General features: G+C 38.2%; 1 protein-coding gene and 1 long non-coding RNA gene across 2 annotated transcripts in view; one reads left to right on the top strand and one right to left on the bottom strand.

Annotated features, from left to right (window-relative positions):
* Positions 1 to 2,063: 2,063 nt before the first annotated feature.
* On the bottom strand, positions 2,064 to 10,729 carry LOC129431624 (CD5 antigen-like). Its single transcript, XM_073870107.1, has 7 exons — positions 10,723 to 10,729; positions 8,304 to 8,609; positions 7,903 to 8,205; positions 4,543 to 4,848; positions 3,910 to 4,446; positions 3,270 to 3,357; positions 2,064 to 3,060 (listed from the first exon to the last, which is right to left on the bottom strand). The coding sequence occupies exons 1-5, from the start codon at positions 10,727 to 10,729 to the stop codon at positions 4,115 to 4,117; spliced, it is 1,254 nt and encodes a 417-aa protein (XP_073726208.1). The 3' UTR covers positions 2,064 to 3,060; positions 3,270 to 3,357; positions 3,910 to 4,114.
* Positions 10,730 to 17,365: 6,636 nt separating this feature from the next.
* The window catches only part of LOC141351464 (uncharacterized), a 461,703-nt gene continuing 455,192 nt past the window's right edge, over positions 17,366 to 23,876 (top strand). Inside the window, exon 1 of the long non-coding RNA XR_012359732.1 lies at positions 17,366 to 19,382. This is a non-coding gene — a long non-coding RNA (uncharacterized lncRNA). The remainder of the gene's footprint in view (positions 19,383 to 23,876) is intronic.

Genomic DNA, 23,876 nt, shown 5'->3' with positions numbered 1-23,876 from the left:
TCAATTCCCTCTCCAGCATGTTAAAGCCGGCCTGCTGGAGTGCCAGGAATGGGTGGTCCTCCTGGTGGATGTTTCCGCGTTGTGATCTGTGTCGCCTTGCCTCTCCTCTCAACCTTAATGATGGTCGTTCCACTGTCTCTTCTTCCTCCACATGTACCTCCTGCCTACTGGGTCCGGCCGCCGAATCTTCAGCCAAAGGAGCTGCATGACATTTATGACAATTTATTTCATGACTTTTGTTTGTTTAATAAAATATTTTCATAAGGAGACCAAATGTTTTGTACACATTGATTTATCATTGCATTACCTTGGACGCCCACCTCGAAGCCCCCAAATCCCTCAATGCTTTCAGCACTAAGGGTAGAGGCAGCGATGTCCTCTGCTGGTGTTAGGTCCGGAGGGGCTGTAGATGGCCCACCACCTGTGGCCACTTCCTGCCTTTTATTTGCAGCAAGTTTTTGTTTTCCCCGTCTCCTGACATCGTTGTACCTTTTTCGGCATTGTACAGCCATTCTTGTGATGCCAGAAGACGAGGACACAATAACCGCTACCTCCTCCCATGCATTCTTTACCTCGAGGAGCTTAGGTGGAATACGGCTTGTCCCGTAGATGATCTGCTCACGCGCTTTAACCTCGCGCACGAGCAGATCAGTTTCCTCGCTAGAGAAGCATTCTGATTTTCCGCTTGCAAATTCCGCCATTTAAATAGGGAATCGGCATGGCGCCAACGCAACTGGATTTTAAAGGGGATGAGAGCTGAGATTCTAATTCGTTTATTGCACGTTACGCCCAAAACACACCTGTTTCGACTTTGCGCTCGGCGCACAAACCATTTTTCTTGTCGTTAAATTAGCAAAAGTGGGTTCGGACACGCCCATTTAGACATTGCGCTGTGCGCTTTAGACAATGCGCTTAGATCGTTAAAATAGGGCCCCAGGTCTTTTTTTGTATCTAAAGTGAATAAAGAGATAATCAAAGTCAAAGCAAGCAAGCAAGCAGGTATTTCTGTGTTAAATAATACACGTAGTGTCTATAATCATTCATTTCAGTGTTTATCTTGTTATAAATTAAAGGTATAGCAGAAGATTTCCGTTTTCCGGGTGGATCATCAAGACTATTGGTCATCCCAGATGTCAATCATTCTGATTATATGTTGACGTATAACCGTCGTACGCACTCGCCTCTAGGTTCGCTTGCTGCACATGCGCACTTGCACTTTTATTATACTGCATGTACCAACATACTGTCAGGAATTGCTGGAGAGATGAACCCAAAAGCACACGATGTCGGGGGAAAAACAGAAAACACTTATTTGACAAAAAACAAAAACCCATGAGGGGGTACAAAACATGAAACAAGAACTCTGACACATAACACTAAGACTTTGACTAGAACACTTGACTTGTACACGAACATGAGCACAATACAAAATGATCCTGCACAGAACTAAGGACACAAAAACATTAAATAGAAAAACCAAACAAGATAACAAGCAGAAACAGGTGATGGGAGAAAACCAATGATCACTAATAAGCAAGAGAATGAGGGGGCGGGGATAAATGACAAGACACCGGAGGCACATGCCACAATAAAACAAGGCTAAGCCTCCACATAAAGCCTGGGACTGCCAGAACTCTGCCACCATGACAAAATACAAAATATAAAACAAGACTCTTATGGCAGAGTCCTGACACATACAGTGCACTTCAAAATGAACATAAAATAACTTAAAGTTATTTGGGTTACTTTTTATATTTAAGTTTCTATCCAGTTTCTTTTTACATATTTGTTAACATTTAAAAACAGAAGGCAATATGTGCTGTTTCGGTTTCACAAGTGTTTTTCACATAAAAAAAACTTCTTACCAGGCCAGTTTTTACCGGGCCCACCCCTGGTGTCGGCCGGTGATAATAAACACACTCAGACACAATCATGACTGAACTGAATTCACTTTAATTGAACGCAATGTTACTCAAAATCGTAAGCTTTTACTGTCACGCAGTGGCATTACATTTCATATAATTAAATCATGATTTTATATGTCCCTTGTTTCTCTTATCCTAAATGCACATACATGTACAGACGATTCCCACAATATTACTGTACACAGTAAAACAAAGTTATTAAAGACCATAAATTAATAATGTTCAACATTATCAAAAGAAGTTGTTAATATTAAGTTGGTAAAATTAAACATTATATTAATGTCTACTAAAAGTAATAGCCAAGTGCTCTTGTTTAACTAATTCAAAGACTTTAAGATTAAAAGGCTGTTGTGATTTTAGAAACATGCATGTTTGCTTTCTGCAGATGCTTTTATAAGAATCATGTCTAGATTGAAAAAGGCAGAATTTTTTGTAGCATATACCCTAGTTTAAAAAATCAGCACAAAATAAGCTTTCAACATATAACTGCAATTGCATCTGTTTATAATAAAAACATCCATTTGTATAGCCAGGTTGGAATGAAACAAAATGTTATGGTTGCCCTTTCACAGCTCAGAAGATTTGATGGAGTTCTTAGTTGTGTTTTATTTAAGTAACTTTATTTAAAATGTTTCTCCCAAAATTTCTTAAGAGAAATAAACAATAGAAACAATGTGGAACAATGTTAAAATCTGGAATTTTAAGCTATAAAAAATAGTTTATTTTTAAATCTTCAATAATATTGACACCAGACATGGCAAATCTAAGATCAATTTGTGACACTGTTGAGAACTCTTCTAAAACCCTAATAAAGACATTTGTGAGATTTCAGAAAAGACATTTTCTCAGAAGAAACATCAGAGACACAAGGGAAACAAAATTTTCCAAATGCTTTCTATGTTATAACTAAGATCTTATAGATCAAAGCTGATGCTTTTAATGCTTTTGAATCTCTCCCTTCCTGATTCTGCATTAGAACCGTTATGCATTTAAATTTATTTTGTACCATATTTAGTATTTATAAAGCAATGCATCTGTATGAGGTACAGACAGTGAAGCAAAAGTGAACATAAAAAGATTACTATAATATTGTAATAATTAGTTGTCTGCTTTCTGTCCTGCGTTTAGAAAGTTTCTGCAAAAACAACAGGGTTTTAAATTATAATACTAAACCACACAATATCAACCTTACTGTATAAGGTAAAATATTCTTGACTGCCACACACATATTTTAAGACAACATCCATTTATACATCCTTAGACAACTTTAAATTAATTTACACATATTCTATTTAAATATATAATGTTTAAAGAAGAGAAAGTAACTGCTCTCAGTGTACAAACCTGGTATTATTTCTTGAAATACCATCCCGTTATGCTGTTTTCTCCATTTAGCTAAATAATCTCCTTTACTTTTTACCACTGCGGTTATCTGTCAAATTAAAAACCCCATAATTAATTGAAAAGAATAAAACCTCATCTAACAGATTACACAAAAATATAACAACACTAATGTGAAATTGTCTAGAATAAGTTCATCTTTCTTTATCCAAATGAAATAAAGTTGTAGTCATGAGAAAGAAAAAAGGTTACAAATGTTTCTAATCGTTATTGTCTAACACAGTGGTTCTCAAACTGGGGTCCGTGGCCCCCAGGGGGGCTGCGAGATGGTGCCTGGGGGGCCCCAGTTTTATGACATTTTATAAAATACATTCATTTTGTCATGAATTCTGTGTAATTAAACCTAAAAAAGAAGGCTACTAACCAACAGCACTACTTTGTATAACTTAATTTGTTTTGTTTAATCAAAATGTTAAATTTTAGAACAGTTTTGTTATAAATTTTCTTTGGGGCGGTCGCGAAGGAATCCACCGTACACAAGGGGGGCCACATGCGGAAAAAATTTGAGAACCACTGGTCTAACAGACAAAATGCAAGTAGTAAATTCGTATTTATTTACACAATTAAACATATGTTAACTCACCTTGTCCATTAACATCTTCTTGATATTAGGGTCGTTGACATCAATGTCAGCCTCAGTTGAAATTATAATCTTTACCACATTTTTTCTCACAAAATCTGTAAAATTAAAAGGGACTTTTTCAAGAATGGCTTATCAAAACATGATTGATTAGTTTCATTTACGAAAAAAGCATTGAAAATGGAGATACTTGAATTAGAAACCTCATTCATAATACATTAATTTTAAAAATGATCTTACTGATGCAAGCAACTCCTGCAAAATGTCCATCCACACAACTGCTCACACCCCATCCAGTAAATGAACAGTCATGCAGTGTCAACTCTTTTCCAGTACATATAACATTATCCATCCATATTGGCCCATAATTTGAAGCCATAAATGACTGTAGCCGTGGAACTTCACCACAGCCAATCTCACTACATGCAACTGTTGCTTCTTCCCGACCCATGCCAGTGTGACAAACTGCACCCCAGTGATTATTATAAAGAACCTGAAGTTTGCCATCACATGAACTCGAACCATTTACCACCTTTAGAGCTGCAGAAAATATTGATTTCACATACTGTACAGTAAGAAGCTCTTTCAGTCATTGCATTGTATCATTGTTGGTAATAAAGGATCTTTTGAACTTACCACGACAGACGACTCCAGCATCTTGTTCATGACCACAGGTGCTTGTTCCTAACTTCTTTGATGGACAATTTTTTACTGATAGCTCTTTCCCAGAACAATTCACATTATCAAGCCACACGTGTCCTAAACCCTGCCCAAAGTAAGCCCCGGTCTTTACTTCTATTGGAGTCCCACAACCAATGCTCTTACACACCACTGCACCATCTGCTAAATCCCAGCCAGCATCACAGACGGTTCCCCATTGATTATTATATAAAATCTCCACTCTTCCAGAACACATATCATCTCCATTTACCAGTTTAATACCTAAGAAAGTGAAAAAAAAAACATGAGCAGATGTTCAAAAACATAAAAATTATCTGCTGTATTTCCATTATCTTACTCATGAAGCTGTGGACTACAAACTGTGGTACAAGACATTGTGGTAGGTTAGTTTCACAGTAAAAAGGCTCCACATACGATCTCAGAAATGCATTGGTATGGTTTGTCTCTTTAAATGTTAAATGTGAAAAAGTAACAGATATTCACTTAAAATTTTAATTTTGCTTACAGGTTAGTAGACTATTAAATCTGTCAGGATCCTGCAGGAACATTAGCCGTTTCTCAATACCAAGTATGCCAAACTCAGATTTGAGTCCTTCGTAGTTTGAACTTGGAAGTTCAAACTCGGAAGAACGAACTCCTGACGCGAAATGCATTCTGGGAAACTTCGCTGTCATAAGTCCACACAAGTCTCCTCTGATGCATCCTCGATAAAATGGGCGGATCAAGAACACATCCGGGGATTTTATGTGAACTTGGGCTTGATCCACACAAGTCTCCTCTGATGCATCCTCAATAAAATGGGCGGATCAAGAACACATCCGGGGATTTTATGTGAACTTGGGCTTGATGCGAACAGTGTTGGGTGTAACTAGTTACTAAGTAATTAGTTACTGTAATTAAATTACTTTTCCCTTGAAAAAGTAAAGTAAGGGATTACTCTTATTTTTCTTGTAATCTAATTACAGTTACTTCTGATGTCACTAAATACTGTGTATGGACTCTAAAACTATTATGTTAACTGTAATACAAAGGTGGATTTAACATGGTTTAAGTTTAAAATTCTCACTATTAACTGGTTGATTATTAGCATTAATATTAATGAGATGCTGGCTGTTTATTAACCCCCTGGGGTCCAAAAACGCGGGGCCGCGTTTTGACGTGTTTTTTCCTTATCATGGCAGAATCAACTTAAAATACTCCATCATTAATAATCATACACTTACGTGTTTGACATCATTTGAAACTGTAAAGGGTCTTTAATATGTGTTCATTCACAATAACAACAGATCTTTGTGTTTTTGTCAAATAAAGAAAATAAACAGGGTGTGCTTCCAGACATTTCTGTCTCCGCCAGCTGTCTCTCAAAACATGTTACAAAAATCAATTGAAACTCCGCGAATACTCGTCACACAAGCATGATACACACATCCAAAGAAAGCCTGAAATGTCTACTTTTAAACAAGCTAAAAATAATCAAAAACAAATATTGCCTGTTTATGTAATCTGCATTGAAGTAAAGAGAGTACCGTTTTTCCTGGCTGACTTCATTATCTTTAATTTGGTCATGCCCACAGCTGTTGACATGGTAATGAAGACACGAGCTGTTCAACCATAGCTAGCAAAGCGTAAAGTTTGATCAGATTTAAAGACTTTTTACCGCATGTTTGGATTATAAACTTTATTCACACACGTGAGGAATATCTTCATTTATGTCTGGACATTGAGGAAGAGAAGCATTTATCTTTAACATCAAACCTCTGACAGTGTCCCAAAATGGTCGGACCCCAGAGGGTTAATGCTTAGCACATATCTGATTCTGCAAAACCTTATTCTATGTCCCTCCCCATTTCTACCAATACTTAAAATATACAAATTCTTTAGTATTAATAAGCAGTATTTGGAGTATATTGAGGCAAAAGTAGTTAATAGTTAGTTAATAGAGAGAATTGGACCCTAAAGTGGGACCAGAATAATTGATGTACTTTTATATATAATTGTTTTTGAGCCATTTCAAGCTTATCCTTGTATCACGTACTAAATAGGATTTAGAAAGTAATTAGTAATAAATAATTAAATACTTTTTGTAGAGAGTAATTTGTAAAGTAATCTAATTACATGATTAAAGATGTAAGTAGTAACTAGTAATTCATTACTTTTTTTGAGTAACTTACCCAACACTGGATGCGAACTTTGAATTGGAACATAGCTTGGGCCGCGACTGATGACGTTTCACAAGTACACAAAAACGCAAGTACAGACAAGAACGCATATTGAGAAACGGCTATTGTCCTGTTTTAGTATTTAGTCCAGTATGGCAGGGTTCTGACAGTACAATGTTTTGTGTGGGAAATACATGGTCTGTATTGACTATACTAGACCACGTATTTCCTGTGTCTCGTCACTTTTTACCTTCTCCCTTACCGATTATCATTATCACCTGTTCCCCTCGTTATTTTGTCGCTATTTAACGTCTCTGTGCCCAGTGTTCTGTCTGTGATTGTACTGTGTTATCAAGCGTTGTTCCTGGCTGTATCTATATTGAGTAAGCCAAGTTTATTTTTTTGTTCATTGTATGTTATTAGTGTTTAGTCAGCCAAAGTCTAGTTTAATGTCATAGTCTAGTCCAGTTTAGTGTTTATCCGGTCCTGTGTATATTGTCTTGTTTTACCCCCTTGTGGGTTTTTGTATCCTTGTATTTGTTCAATAAATTGTTCAGTTTTCTATCAGTGTCTGCCCTTGGGTTCATCCACCTTGCCACTCCTGACAAAATCAGTTTAAATGAATGTTGTTGACAAATTAATGACTGAACTGGTGCTTTAACTGAATGCAATGTTTCTCAAGATACTAATTATAAGCGCAAAGTATTTTGTAAACTGAAGAGCACAAAATAAAGAATAGGTATTACAAAACATATGAACATAAATTGTAAACTGAGAAGAGTTGTTGTATTGTATGTAATGTTTTGTCACTGGGTGGCAGTATACGCCTATGATCTTAAGTCTATGCGAGTTTGTTAGGCAGCTCATGAGGTGTCCATGGGAAAATCTTTTTTAAGCATTTATTTAACCAATCACCTGCAGTACCCTTAGCACAGTTAAAACTTTCAGTGTATAAAGGTGACAAATATACACTAAATGTCCGGAATGCGTAAAACCTAGATAAGCCTAGGTAGTGCATTCTGAACATTTGGCATATTAGATTGTAAGTGGGACTTTAGTTTAAGGCTTAAAAAGTGGCATACTTGAAGCCATCATCATTAATAAAACCTATTAAACAATAGCTGTGACATAGTGGGAAGTTTGAAAGTAATCTTACTGCTGCAAACAACTCCTGCGTAAAGTCCATTCTTACAACTGTTGCTCGCACCCCATCCACCAAATGGACAGTCACGCACTGTTGATTCATTTCCAATACATGTAACATTATTCATCCATATGGGCTCATTAGATGGAGCCAGATAGGAATTTGTTTGAATAACTTGACCACAGCCCAACTCTTTACAAACAACTGCAGCCTCTTCTGGACCCCAGCCAGCGTAACACACAGCACCCCAGCGATTATTATAAAGCACCTGAAGTCTGCCATCACATTGACTTGAACCATTCACCAGCTTTACATCTGCAGGAAACATTGATTTAACATACAGTAAAAGCTCTTTCAGACATTACATTGTGTCATTATGAGATCTTTAATCATAAATGGAAAATTCAACTTACCTCGACAAATGACTCCAGCATCTTGTCCATGGGTACAGCTGCTTGATCCCAATGGATTTGATGAACAGTTTTTTACTGTTGGCTCATTCCCAGAACAACTCACTTCATCCAGCCACACGGGTCCTGAACCTTGCCCAAAGGAAGCCCCAGTTGTTGCTGATATAGGAGTCCCACAACCAGTGCTATTACACACCACTGTAGCATCAGTTATATCCCAGCCAGCATCGCAGACGGTTCCCCATTGATTATTATATAAAACCTCCACTCTTCCAGAACACCCATTGGCTCCATTTACCAGTCTAATATCTAAAGAAGAGTGAATGAAAACAATTATTATATGCTTAAAACCAGGAAACTCTATTTTTAACTCTATTCTGCTATTTTGTCTCTTCACACTCTTAAGGCGGTAGGCAAAAGCTACAATCTGTTAGTGTTAAATTGTCAATGAAATCACATTTGGTGGGTCAGTTTAACAAGGAAAGTGTGCAATTCAAAGAACATGGAAATGTACAGGTCAATGTTTCAAATAATTTCTCACCATGTTTCCCTACAGTATCCAGATTGAACAGATTTCAGCCTCTAACACACCCTGTATTAAACAAATCCAGGGTCAGTGGACATTCAGGTCTAACCACAGACCTTTGTTGCTGTATATAAATTCCTAGTTTGAGTATTGCAAAATAATATAATTTAAAATAAATCATAGTATCATCCTTGACATATCACTTTTATGTAAGAAAAGCTGTCCGAGTTGCATATGTCCATCGTTTTTCACACACACACATTTTCGAGTATTTTATTAAATGTTTTAGATCTTTCAGTTGATTAAATGTGAAGTTATGGGGTCCACAACCTTCAAGTCCAAAAAAAGTGCGTCCATCCTTAAAGTAAATCCAAACAGCTCCAGGATGATAAACAACGGTCTTCTGAGGGTAATCCGTGCGGTGTTGTTGTAGAAATATCCATATTTAAAATTTTATTAAGGTAATTAACTACCTTCCGGCTAGAGTTTGCCTAGAGTTTGGGCCGACTGACTTTCATATAATTCTAAAACCTTGGTCTGGCTACTTTCAACTCCCTTCAGGGATCAGGTAGTGAACTTGCAAGCGTTGCCCCTGGAGGAGACAGACCCAGCATTAGCTTTGTTCTGTCCTGTCTTTGCTACACGACTGTAAGTGCACCGAGCTCAGAGTGTTTTTTGTCTGTTACAGAGGCTAGCAGAAGGGATGCTTCTGCAGAGGCTGCACAGGATGTCCCACTGGATAGTGGATGCTATCGGCCTGGCTTACCAAGCTCAGGGCGTGGCCTGCCTGCTCAGGTTGCGAGCTTACTCTACCAGGAGTATTTCATTCCAAAGAAAAGTCTAAAAAAGCCTGAAATATCTACTTTAAAATGAAATAATTACAATCGAAACAAATATTGCATGTTTATGTAATCTGTATAAGAGAAAAGATACAGTTTCTCCTGTCTGACCTCATTATTTTTAATGTGATCCCTCCCATGGGCGGTGCGCATTATTCATGACCGACGAATAAAACGAGTATAAAAGAGAGTATAAAACGAGAGGCAGGTGCGATACCAAATCAGCTTTTTTCGTTTCAAAAGCCTGCAGATCAACTGCTATTGAGAAGCTTTTTTCTAACTGCCCAGGATGTACGTTGCTTGCTAAAGTTGGTTGGAGAAACAGCACCACAGTGGAGGCTTGCGGATTTCCACCTCTTTCATTTCTCTCAGTTTTGAACTTGAGTTTGAGTGTGTGCGTTGCCACTCCCATACGTGCTTCATCAACTCTATATATTGATGCCCATTTTCTTATTAACTGACAATATTTCAAACAAATTCTGTATTAAAAACTCCACATTATTGCAATTGGGTTAATTTGTTCCACTCAAGATGCTCACAACCTGAAGAATCAGTCGTACTAACACTGTCACACAGAGTGACATGCATTTTGCTTACGTGGAATGATATTGTCCGGTACTACATTGTTCACGTAACGTATGGTTCTCCATTAGGGCTCTCTGCATTTCCATTTTTAATCACAGATTTGAATTGGGAAAATGAAGGGCGCTGCTGAGCTCAAGAGGGTATTGGCAGTCTCTGCCCTTTTCAGCTGGATCATTACATGTAACCAACCGAGCTGTGCGCTCAATTTTCAACATATTCAGTTTTCCAACATATTCATCCACTGTAACTAGATACTGTGTCTAGAAACTCTGAAAATATTTATTGAAAAATATTAAATACATTTAAAAGTTAACAGGTTAGATTTGAGTAAGTTTACAAGTGGTTTAATATTTTGGTGGGACACCTGCCCATACAGATGAGCTGCACCTGCTTATGTGGACAATATATGCTAATAGCTGTTTATAACTTTCTTACAAGAATGTGTCTGCATCACTCTCAGCTGTTACTATACCAGACATCCCAACCTGCAAAAAGTCATTTCAGGGAGGTATCCCGAAGCCACCCCCCAAAAAAAAAAAATTAAGGAGGACAAGGATATGACATTTCAAGATATAAAAGCATAATATTAATTTCTAGAGGCCTATGCAATTATTGGTAACACTTCACTAGGTCTCATTTGTTAACATTAGTTGATGTATTAAAGGAACACGCCCACATTTTGGGAATTTAGCTTATTCACCGTATCCCCCAGAGTTAGATAAGTCCATACATACCTCTCTCATCTCCGTGCGTGCTGTAACTCTGTCTGACGCAGCCCCCGCTAGCTTAGCTTAGCACAAAGACTGGAAGTGGGTGGCTTTAGCTAGCATACTGCTCCCAATAAGTGACAAAATAACGCGATCATTTTCCTATTTATGTGTTGTGATTTGTATAGTCAAACCGTGTACAAATAACAAGGTGATATGAGACACAGCGATCTTTTAACAGTATACATACTGAGAACTATATTCTCTGAAGACGAAGCACTGCCGCATGGGCGGAGTGATTTGCACAATTCTGACCGAACTCTCTGCCCCTCACCAGGGGCTTCTCGGGTGCTGCGAGCGGGTCACTCCGCCCATGCGGCAGTGCTTCGTGGGCGTGTTCCTTTAACTAACATGAACTAACCATGAGCAGTACATTTGTTACTGTATTTGCTAATCTTTGTTAACTTTAGTTAATAAAAATACAGCTGTTCATGGTTTGTTTGTGTTAGTTCACAGTGCATTAACTAATGTTAACAAGATTTGAATAATGTATTAGTAAATGTTTAAATTAACATTAACCCTCTGGGGTCTAAGGGGTTTTAAGGGCCCTGGGGAAGTTTTGACATGCACTGACATTTGTGCTTTTTTCAGTTGCTTAAAAACATATTAATGGCAAAAGTCTCATAACACTGCGTTCAGCACAAACTGGGCTACAATATTATATAATCAACATGTATGTACATGTTTGTATTTTTGAGAGAAAAATGTTTATGCGTGGTTTTTGAAAAAGCAAAAATTTTAAGTCACTGATATAAGTCCACAAAACTAATTCTAAACATGTTTTCCCAAGACTTTTCAAAACAGGATCTAGTAGTCTAGAGTTTTTTCTTCAAAATGATGTGAAAATCATTCGGCCTACTCGTTCACATAAAGCAAGATATTGAGTTACAATTTCTAAGACACTTTTGCTTGGGAAAGGCTGTATGCGTGGAGGCGGGAATGCTCCTGAATAATCAGTGATTGACAGCTGAGAGACAAAAGGGTTGCATAATGAGCAACATGAGCCTTGTGGGGATGTTTAACAGGAATGTAACTTTCTCTGTAGTAAAACCATGATGGTTTACTTTTCAATTGAAATGTAAATACACACAATATATATATATATATATATATATATATATATATATATATATATATATATATATATATATATATATATATATATATATATATATATATATATATATATATATGCTTAACTTATAGCCTACATGTGAAATTAATGTTATATATATATATATATATATAAAACATTATATATATATATATATATATATATATAAAACATTAATTTCACATGTAGGCTATAAGTTACCTTTTTAAAACCATAGTAGCCTAATCCTAAAAGAACAACTGCCTATCGTTGTTTGGACTCTTAGTTGTGTTTTTGTAATCATTATATCATTATAGTAGAAACATAACAAGAGACAAGCATGATAAACTTGCTCAATGTTTGTTTACAGCCGCCGCCATTACCTCACGTTTTGCTCATGAAAGCAGCCGGCTTGTTCGACTTCATGCGGCGCTGCAAAGATCGACAGCCGGGTGACGTCAAACTACCGCGAGTGTGATCCGCGAAATCATATCGAAGAGTTTGCTTTTACATCGCTCTCGCGAAACTCTGACGTCATTCGGGTGCCGGTTCTTGTGGCGCCGCATTAAGTCGAACAAGCCTCTTAACTTATGTGTGCACATGCGAGTGATCCTGTGTTTAATACACGTGCTGTGCGGAGATATATGCTTAGACGCAACTAAATAAGGATTGTACTGTTTGCAGTCGCGTATTTTATAAGAATACCAAAAACCGCGTCGATTTCCTGACTCGCGTGTTTGTGCATGCGTTTCCCATCGCGTGAACTGTTTGATGGAAGACAAAGAAAACACTCGCGTCTGGAGATAGTGACACACATACGCAAGTAAATAAGGATTGTACTGTTTTCAATCGCGTATTTTATAAGAATACCAAAAACCGCGTCGAGTTTCCTGACTCGTGTGTTTGTTTATGTGTGTTCCCCTCGCATGAAATGTTTGACGGAAGAACAATGAAAACACTCGCGTCTGGAGATACTGACACACATACGCAAGTAAATAAGGATTTAGATGTCATGTTTTGGTGCAATCAGATGAAACAACAAGGAATGGAGAGACTGGGTTGTGGACTGGATTGCGTATCCATTGACTGCAGGAGGCACAAGTAATGCATATGGATGTCTCTGCTCATTCACTTCAATGGCGCGGGGGCGTGGTGATCTCTTCTCATTACAGATAATCAGGTAACATTAGAAAGACGGTCCCTCTCCTACTTCTCATACAGTTTACACCGAATGACAATATATGTTTTCGATCTCACTTACATCATTTAAAAGCTGACATTCCAAGCATTATGTAGACATTTATCTTTTGTTTATAAGACATGTATTCGTGAAGTTACAGTTAATTTTCTGACGCGTTTCTGAAATGGCTTCACTGAGGGAGAGAGAACAAAACGCGCATCATGTTTATTTTCTTAATTTTGCGAAAAGCACAACATTCTGTTTTTATTGGGAGTGGACAGAAAAAAAACTAGACACTTTAACGTTTTAAATGATGTATAAATCATATCTGTATGTCCAAAATCAGCAGAGTTATCTAAGTCTCTTTACGGAGTGATTGAAAAATAAAGAGTTGGCGGCGCCCGCGCCGCAGCCGACCCCAGAGTGTTAACAAAGATAAAAAAAAATGCTTTATAAATGCAGTTAATTATTATATGTTAACTAATGTAGTAAACTAATGTTAGCTAATGAACCTTATTGTAAAGTGTTACCCAATTATTTGTTAATTATTTTACAATATGTAGATCACTTTTACTATTTATATAAGCTGCTTATAATATTTATATAAACTGTTTTATTTATATTCTATTGCAACTTTAAGCAGGTCTAAGGAGTTTGTTGTTTTCATGTAGCCTTGGCAACTAGTAGCCAGCCTGAAAAATATGCACATGATATTAAACTTGTTGAAACTTGTCTCCTTTGGGAGAACTGTATATATCTATGTCGGGAGAAGAGATAAAAGCCCGCCCACACTGACAATTGATTGGTTGATTTACCGGAGCAGGCCAATCAGGATGCTCTCTGTCTTACATGCGCTTAATGAGGCACACTAGCACACACACGCAAGGTCTCCCCCTCCCTCTCTGCCGTGCGCGTGCTACTCTTTCTTGCTCGCTCTAGATTCTGGGAGATTTTAACTAATTTGCGGGCATCAGGGAGCTGCTATCAAAATGCGGGAGACTCCCGGAACTTCCGGGAGACTTGGGATGTCTGCTATACTACACTGCACATACACAAAACCATGAAGTGGAAATAGATATTCACTCTTTTTGAACATTGTTGCCATTAATGCTGCTTAGCATTGCTTGGTAAAAGACTTTGTCATGTGATGTTAACTTGTATCTTCAGGAACTGTTCTCACTAATAACACAAAGATGCCTGTTAAAATTTGTGTATAAAATTGTAGATTTGATACTCATTATTTATATGTTGATTATTTTGCACACTATTTTGTTAATAAACTACAAGCAAAACATTTTCTCTTTAAGTCTCCACGCATTCACTGCTTCACAACAGAGAGTCAATAGGGCTTAATCAGTGTTCGAATTATGTCAAAGATTATGGGGGCCCCTAACTAAGACCCACCCACCCAAACCCCCATCATTATAGGGTTGCAATGATTTCAGAAAGTAAGATGTGATCCTTGATCTATCTTCTCTATCTTACTCTTACCTATCTTTTTACCTCATAAATTAGTCAAGTAATAGTTTGAGAATAATTTTTTAAAAGCCCTTAAACCTAAAGATTACAAAAAATATAATGTTCAGTTAACTTTAATAAACCAGGCATGATGACGTATGCAGCCTACATATGTGACCACATTATTCTTCACATAATTTTAAAGAAAAAAAACCAGACTACTAGTTCCAGTTTTGAAAGGTCTTGTGAAAACCTGTTTAGTATGGGATTTGTGGACTTATATCAGTGATTTTAAAATTGTGCTTTTTCAAAAACATGTACATACTTGTTGCTCACATATTATTGTAGCCCAGTTGGTGCTGAAAACAGTGTATTAGACCTTTGCCATTATTATGTTTATAAGCAACTGAAAAAAGCGCAAATGTCAGTGCAGGTCAAAACTTCTCCAAGGCCAGAAAAACCTCTTAAAGCTCAAAGGGTTAAATAACTTGTTTGTTAATTTGATCATTGGATTTGGTGGAGATAAATTCTTTAAGCGTAAATGGTTAACATGCAAGTAAGCTCACGTTTAATATTTTCAAATTGCTACCTACAGTATATCACATCTTTATTACTTGGTGAATAAAACTATATAACTATAATCAGTTTTTTAACAGCCCGATATTCGCTACACTTATGCAGGGCACTGGAAGGAGCAGCACCAGTGGCACTTGGGTAGGGATTCTCTATCCATCTGTCTTTTAAAAGTTAGATATCTGAATGACAGCCTCATACATAATACATATACTGCATTAGCTGTGACATAGAAGTTTCAAAAATAGTCTTACTGTTGCATAAAACTCCAGCATAAAGTCCATCTGCACATCTGCCAACACCATATCCGGTAAATGGACAGTTCTGCATGACCATCTCAGTTCCTGTACATCGAACATTATCCATCCATTTTGGCCCAACAAATGGACCCACATATGACACTGGCTCGACAACTCCAACACAGCCCAGTGTTCTACACGCAACTGTAGCATCTTGTAGACCCCATCCAGTGTGACAAACTGAACCCCAGTGATTATTAACAAAAATCTGAAGACTGCCATCACACGGACTCAAACCATTCACCAGCTTTATATCTGCAAGAAATATTGATTTCACATAGAGTATAAGCTCTTTCAAGTATTGAACTAAATAATTATAATGAGACCTTCAGTCACAAATAATAATTTTTACCTACTTTGACAGATGACTCCAGCATCTTGTCCATGTGTGCAAGTACTTGTTCCCAATGCCTTTGATGGACAATTGTCCACTGTTGACTCATTCCCAGAACAACTCACATCATCCAGCCACACGGGTCCTGAACCCTGCCCAAAGAAAGCCCCAGTCGCTGCTACTAAAGGAGTCCCACAACCCATGCTATTACACACCACTGCAGCATCTGCTAAATCCCAGCCAGCATCACACACGGTTCCCCATTGATTATTATATAAAACCTCCACTCTTCCAAAACACAGATTAGATCCATTTACCAGTCTAATATCTAAAGGAGAGGGGATGAAAACCATCAGTAAATGTCAATGTTTTAAAGTCATTCTAGTAATTTATTTTCTGCAAATCCCACAACTGGTTTACAGTACAATAATGCCATGTTATATAATACTAAATACTGACAAAATAAATAGAATTAAATTTATTGTTTACTGGTCCGACTGCTCTAGTTCTGTAAGTGAAGTTATGCTTTAAACAGGATCATTGTTTGTATGTGATCAAAAATATCCTGAATCACTTGAAGGGTTTGAGTAGAAATTTGCAAAGGAAGAAACACTGGATAATATCCTACCTCGACAGATGACTCCAGCATCAGATGAATGTTTACAGTTGTTTAATGCCATTCCAGGAAACTTGCACCCCTGCAGTGACGATTCATTGCCTGTACATTGAACATTATCCATCCATATTGTTCCTACACCAGGTCCAAAGTAGTTATACAATTTCGCTTCAGCACCAGTCGGACATCCGACCTCTTTACACACCACTGCAGCATCAACAGTACCCCAGTTATTTGAACACACTGTTCCCCATGTTCCATTATAAAGAACCTCCACTCGTCCAGAACATGAGTTATCACCATTTGCCAACCTAATAGGAGCTAAGCATGAATAAATTATGTTATTAAAAATGCTTAGAAATCCTTGTAAATTCTGTCATTATTTATTCACTCATGTTTCAAAGATGTAAGCCAGTGGTCACCAATCCTGGTCCTGGAGGGCCGGTGTCTCTGGAGAGTTTAGCTCTTACCGTAATCAAACACACCTGAAGCAGCCAAATAAGGTGCTTAGGTGTGTTTGATTAGAGTTGGAGCTTAACTCTGCAGAGACACCGGCCCTCCAGGACCAGTATTGGTGACCACTGATGCAAGTTGTTATTTTTTCTTATGAACACAAGACGAGACATTAAAATCTTTTTTCCATACAATGACAAATCAACACGCCAGTTTGAAATTAAGTTTCTGGGCTGTAGTCGAGGGGGGAATTTTCCATGATGAATGAATGAGCATGCCACGCAGGTCCATGTCCAAGCTCTTGTCCTGTCCAGGGTGGACTACTGCATTGTGCTACTGGCTGGAGAGCCTGTACAACCAAACCCCTACAGATGATTCAGAACGCAGCAACAAGAGTGGTCTTCAATGAGCCAAAAAATAACGCACGTCACTTCTCTCTTTGTCAAGTTACACTGGCTCCCTATAGCAGCTCGCATCAAATTTAAAGCTCTGCTCCTGCCCTTTAAAACCACCACTGGGTCAGCACCCCCTTACCTTCACTTACTTATACAGCCTTATGTACCCTATCGATCCCTGCGCTGTGGTGCCATCTCAAAAAGGGAAAAAAAAACATTAGTGCCTACCTTCCGAGGAGCTGTTCCACAACTGTGGAATGATCTGCCAGGTGCGACACAATCTGCTGACTCTGTAGCTGTCTTTACGAATTGGCTAAAAACCCATCTCTTCCGCCATTACCTCACTTCCCAATATAGTACTTACTATCTTTCTCTTTTTTCTTGATCTCTATCTGTACATTCTTACAAAAAAGAAAACTAACCAACCCTTGGCTATATACAGTATTGTTCAAAATAATAGCAGTACAATGTGACTAACCAGAATAATCAAGGTTTTAAGTATATTTTTTATTGCTACGTGGCAAACAAGTTACCAGTAGGTTCAGTAGATTCTCAGAAAACAAACAAGACCCAGCATTCATGATATGCACGCTCTTAAGGCTGTGCAATTGGGCAATTAGTTGAAAGGGGTGTGTTCAAAAAAATAGCAGTGTCTACCTTTGACTGTACAAACTCAAAACTATTTTGTACAAACATTTTTTTTCTGGGATTTAGCAATCCTGTCAATCACTAAACTAATATTTAGTTCTATGACCACAGTTTTTACAAACTGCTTGACATCTGTGTGGCATGGAGTCAACCAACTTGTGGCACCTCTCAGCTGTTATTCCACTCCATGATTCTTTAACAACATTCCACAATTCATTCACATTTCTTGGTTTTACGGCATTTTTGATAACACCCCACAAGTTCTCAATTGGATTAAGGTCTGGAGATTGGGCTGGCCACTCCATAACATTAATTTTGTTGGTTTGGAACCAAGACTTTGTCCGTTTACTAGTGTGTTTTGGGTCATTGTCTTGTTGAAACAACCATTTCAAAGGCATGTCCTCTTCAGCATAGGGCAACATGACCTCTTCAAGTATTTTAACATATGCAAACTGATCCATGATCCCTGGTATGCGATAAATAGGCCTAACACCATAGTAGGAGAAACATGCCCATATCATGATGCTTGCACCTCCATGCTTCACTGTCTTCACTGTGTACTGTGGCTTGAATTCAGAGTTTGGGGGTCGTCTCAACAAACTGCCTGTGGCCCTTGGACCCAAAAAGAACAATTTTACTCTCATCAGTCCACAAAATGTTCCTCTATTTCTCTTTAGGCCAGTTGATGTGTTCTTTGGCAAATTGTAACCTCTTCTGCACATGCCTTTTTTTTAACAGAGGGACTTTGCGGGGGATTCTTGAAAATAGATTAGCTTCACACAGACGTCTTCTAACTGTCACAGTACTTACAGGTAACTCCAGACTGTCTTTGATCATCCTGGAGGTGATCATTGGCTGAGCCTTTGCCATTCTGGTTATTCTTCTATCCATTTTGATGGTTGTCTTCCGTTTTCTTCCACGTCTCTCTGGTTTTGCTCTCCATTTTAAGGCATTGGAGATCATTTTAGCTGAACAGCCTATCATTTTTTGCACCTCTTTATAGGTTCTCCCCTCTCCAATCAACTTTTTAATCAAAGTACGCTGTTCTTCTGAACAATGTCTTGAATGACCCATTTTCCTCAGCTTTCAAATGCATGTTCAACAAGTGTTGGCTTCATCCTTAAATAGGGGCCACCTGATTCACACCTGTTTCTTCACAAAATTTATGACCTCAGTGATTGAATGCCACACTGCTATTTTTTTGAACACACCCCTTTCAACTAATTCAACTAATTGCCCAATTGCACAGCCTTAAGAGCGTGCATATCATGAATGCTGGGTCTCATTTGTTTTCTGAGAATCTACTGAACCTACTGGTAACTTGTTAGCCACGTAGCAATAAAAAATATACTAAAAACCTTGATTATTCTGGTTAGTCACATTGTACTGCTATTATTTTGAACAATACTGTATACTGTGTTAGACTTGATGAGACTATTTCCAGTGCACTTATGTATTGCTGTTCTTGTGTTGCTATAATAAGCAAAACATGACTTTAGCATTTGAAATAGTTGTTTTAATGAACTTTGAGCAGGTCATTCTAAGTTTTCGGATTTCTGTCCAACTCATATTACACACAAATGCTTTCTAAGCATTGTTTAAATATTCTGTTCACTTAAAAAAAAATAAACAAACACTAAGCAGCATTACAGACAAACATTTTTTTTACATCTCTTGTCAGCAGTATTAATGCCATAATGCGCGCTGTGTTTTCATCTATCTTCTTCTATCGCAAATGTGTAAGGGCTGCATTACACTCTAGCGCTACCACGTCATAGTGGTCAAATCACGACATTGCAGGCCCTTACATTAGGTAAAGTGAAACCAAACGACTACTCGACAACAAAAATATTTGTCGAAAAATTTTTATTGTCAACGTCGACTAATCGTTTCAGCTAATGGACTAATCAAGTTCACTATTGTTCAAAACGTATTTAATGTTTATAGAATAATTTATGCGGGGTGTAATAAAGGCACTCAAGAGGTGTGTTTGTCCTTTGTATAGTTATTTTTGCAAAGCATCTGTCACAATTAGATAACCACACAAGTATAAAATGAGCGACAGATGCAATACAAAATCAGCTCTTTTAGCTGAAAAAGCCAACCTTTGCCCGGCCAACATCAGCAATGGTACAACAGGGCTGTGGGAATGGGACATGATGACTCCATTCCCTACCTTCAGGGAACGAGGGTTACATATGAACTGAGATGTTCCCTTTCAGTCTGTCACTACCCAAAGGATCGGGAATCGCAATTCTTCACTTGGTATCTGCACCGAAACTTTGATTTTGGTATTGTGACAACACTACTATATAGTAGGTGAAATGCAGTAGGTGAGGCGAGTAGTGTGTCCAAATTCATAGTATTCAAAATCAGCAGGCAAAAAAGTACCCCGATGACATTCCTTCTGTCAAGATCCCGAAGTTATCCAGCAAAGAAGATGACGGACGGGCGCTGTTTTATTCAAAAGTGCCCAAAAGCAGTAACGTGGCTCTATTCAAATGCAAATACATATATTAAACAGCTGTCCCTTGTGTTTAAATTGCATTCGTTTAACGTCATTCCAGTTAATGACTAACTTGATGTTATGATGACTTATGTCACGTGATGTATAAACATGGCAGATATAGTATGTCTGAATTCAATCATACTATCCATATTCATACTATATAGTACATACACTCCCTGACAAAAAAGTCTTGTCTATCTATTTTGTAGAAACACCTGCTATTAACCTGACTTTTGATTAAAGCTCACGTAACACACGCTGTTTCTGCATTTCTGATATCAATCTGGAGTACCTATAGAGTAGTATGACATCCTTTATATCTCTGAAGAGTCTTTAGTTTAATCAGATTTATAAAAGAAATATTAGCTTTAACGAATCTTTCCGATAACGTACGAAAAAATGAAGAAGGAGGAGTTATAACACGGGAGGAGCGAGTACGAGTCATGCAACACTATACAACACGTATAACGTATGATTCACTGCATGTTCGTGTCATTTATCTAATATACACGCGCCTATTTCCAACATAAGACAGAAGTCTTACTTACCACGTGTAACTCGTCATGACCCGGTTCTGAAAATCCACCGCATCAAACACACACGCAAAACTCCGCTGCTAATCCGGATAATAAACTATCCATTGTTTCCATGAGGCTGGATGTCTTCTCCTTACATCCAAAAACACACTTCTTGTTGTGCCATTGTTGACTTTTGAAATTAAACAAAGCTGAGTGGCGTAAGTTGTTAGCAAGCTCTAGCGTCTCCCGCTGACTGACGGCTGGGCGGGGTTTTCCGGGGGAAGTTTTCCGGCGGAAGCCCATATAAAGAAGTGATACGTATCGAAAACCCCTGAAACGTCAGTTAGAACCGTAATCGAAAAAAATTAGCCGAAACTTGTACGAACCCTGGCGAAGTGCATTCGGCACAGGAATACTCTGAAACACGCCCAACTGCATTTTTGACACTTTGCCTACGTTTAGCATGAGGAAACAACTCTATAACTGTGTTAATAAGTCAGAATGCTTGAAATACCATTAAACCCCCCCTTTAAACAATTGGTGTTAGTAATATCTCATATAAAAAGCTAAAACCCTCCCAAATGATGTTTAATGCATAGAAATGAATTAGTTTCAGAGAGGTCAAATTTTGGCAAGACAAAAGTTTTGTCGCCTATACAGAAATTGAACAAATTTAATGCAAATACAAAAATATTTAAGCAAATTAAGTAGTGGTCCTGTGAGATCCAAATGTAATATCTTGTATGACTTCCATGAGCTTAAAGAACTGCATCCATGTGGTTTGGCAAGGATTCATACAATGTATATATGAAGTCATCAGGAATAGCAAAGAAAGCAGTCTTGCAGGCGTCCCAGAGTTCATCAATATTCTTTGGATTCATCTTCCATGCTTCCTCTTTCATCCTACCCCACATATGCTCAATGATGTTCATGTCTGGTGACTGGGCTGGCCAATCCTGGAGCATCTTGATCTTCTTCGACTTGAGGAACTTTAATGTGGAGATGGAAGTATGGGATGGACCACCATCCTGCTGCAGAATTTGGCCTCTTTTATGGTTGGGAATACAAGAGGTAGCTAAGATTTCTTGGTATTTTAGACTATTGATGTTGGGTCTCTTGCACACCCCCATACTGGATGTAACAGACCATTATTTTTCCGCCACCACAACTTCACTGTTTTCTGGGTGAATCTCGTATCCATGCGGGCTCCAGTAGGTCTCCTGCAATATTTGAGGTGACTGTGGTGTAATTCAACAGAAGATTAATCTGAAAAATCCACCTTTTGCTTTTCCAGCGTCCATCCTTTTAGCAGGCTGTGGGCCTTGGCAAATGCCACATGGTTTTTCAATTGTCTTTTGTTTATGGCTGGCTTCTGGGCACTGGTTCAACCATGGAGGCCATTTCGAGACAAAATCCGACAAACTGTTCTGGTTGACACAAGGACTTCAGGTGACCAGGTCTTGTGGAGCTCTGCTGCAATGGAAAATGGGCTGACCTTGGATGTTCAAGCCAACAAACCGTCCCCTCGAGCAGTTGTCTTGCTTGGTCTGCCTGACCTGGGGTTGTCAAAAAAATCCTTTTTTATCCTCTGTACTTGATGCTAAGATATAAATTGAAGGTGTCTGCCACATCAGCATTGGATCTGGTCTTCAGCCTCTTGATAATCAAAACTTTAGTCAGGGTGAATCTTAGGCATGTTTGCAGAGGTCTAGTTGCAGTTGATGTGAAGGTCTAGTGTACTGTGGTTCTTTTTATACACACCTGAGACCTAATTGATCCATTATTAGTCACAGATGAACCTTATATGACAAGGCGACAAGACTTATGTCTTTGCAAAAATTGACTCAGTGGGCTTTACCAAGCTGTGAGTATTGGAATACTTTTTGACAGTTTTGTTTTGCACTGAAACATTATTACAAAAGCTGTTGGGATTAAAATGAGCCATTTCTTGAAAACAAATCTTGATTAGAAATATATTTTAGTGGCACTTTAGGTCAATTTGTACACAAGCGACAAGACTTTTGTCAGGGAGTGTACTGTTTTAACAGTCGATGAGAAGGAACTTCATCTAACTCAGAAATTACTGTCACAGTATGCGATTTCAGACGCAACCCTACTTTCCTGCAGAGTCTAACCCGAATCAAACACACCTGATCCTGCTAATTAAGCTTTTCACCAATACCTAAAAAATAGAGCAAGTGTGCTGAAGCAGGGTTGGATCTAAAGTATGCAGTAGGTTAGATCTCCAGGAACAGGGTTGGTGACCATTGACTTAGGGTTTTGCATCCAAGGGTTTTTCATTTGAACTCTTAAAATCTACCCTTTCCAGAACTTTGCGGTCAGTGAAAAAGTGAGGAGAGTATGTGAAAGAGATATTTATTACAAAACTTAATAATAAATGACTCCATGTAGCTTCAAATACTCCATCTAAGGGCATGCTCAAACTATTTAAACCAAACTGCCCCCTTCTGATGCGTGCAGCAGGGTTACTGTAAATGTCTGAGCAATATTATAGGCATGTGAGAGGGCTGTGTGCCAAGTGCCATTGTGCACCAAAGACTTAGAATATTAAAAAAAACAGACTTAACATCACAATGGGTTCCAGTGTTAAAAGAGCGCTTTACTTCCTGTTTTCTTCAAAACAATCGCACCCCTATGACAAAAGCGTGCCCAGATCAATTAAAGTACAGTGTGATGCATGCCTCTGGTGGAGTAGTGAGGGGGACAATTGTGCTGGGGCACGGTTGGGTGATATGAGTGCGCCCCTAGACCCTATTTAACCC

Source organism: Misgurnus anguillicaudatus, chromosome 1, assembly GCF_027580225.2.
Source record: "Misgurnus anguillicaudatus chromosome 1, ASM2758022v2, whole genome shotgun sequence".
Classification (NCBI taxonomy): domain Eukaryota; kingdom Metazoa; phylum Chordata; class Actinopteri; order Cypriniformes; family Cobitidae; genus Misgurnus; species Misgurnus anguillicaudatus.
The sequence above is the reverse complement of the archived record's forward strand: the minus strand, read 5'-3'. Positions and strand labels throughout refer to the sequence as shown.

Coding starts and splice junctions, on each gene's coding strand:
- LOC129431624 (XM_073870107.1), bottom strand. Junction 8,206..8,303: donor TGCTGGAGTCATTTGTCGAG/GTAAGTTGAATT, acceptor TGTTTCCTGCAG/ATGTAAAGCTGGTGAATGGT. Junction 4,849..7,902: donor CGCAGGAGTTGTTTGCAGCA/GTAAGATTACTT, acceptor TCACTTTCTTAG/GTATTAAACTGGTAAATGGA.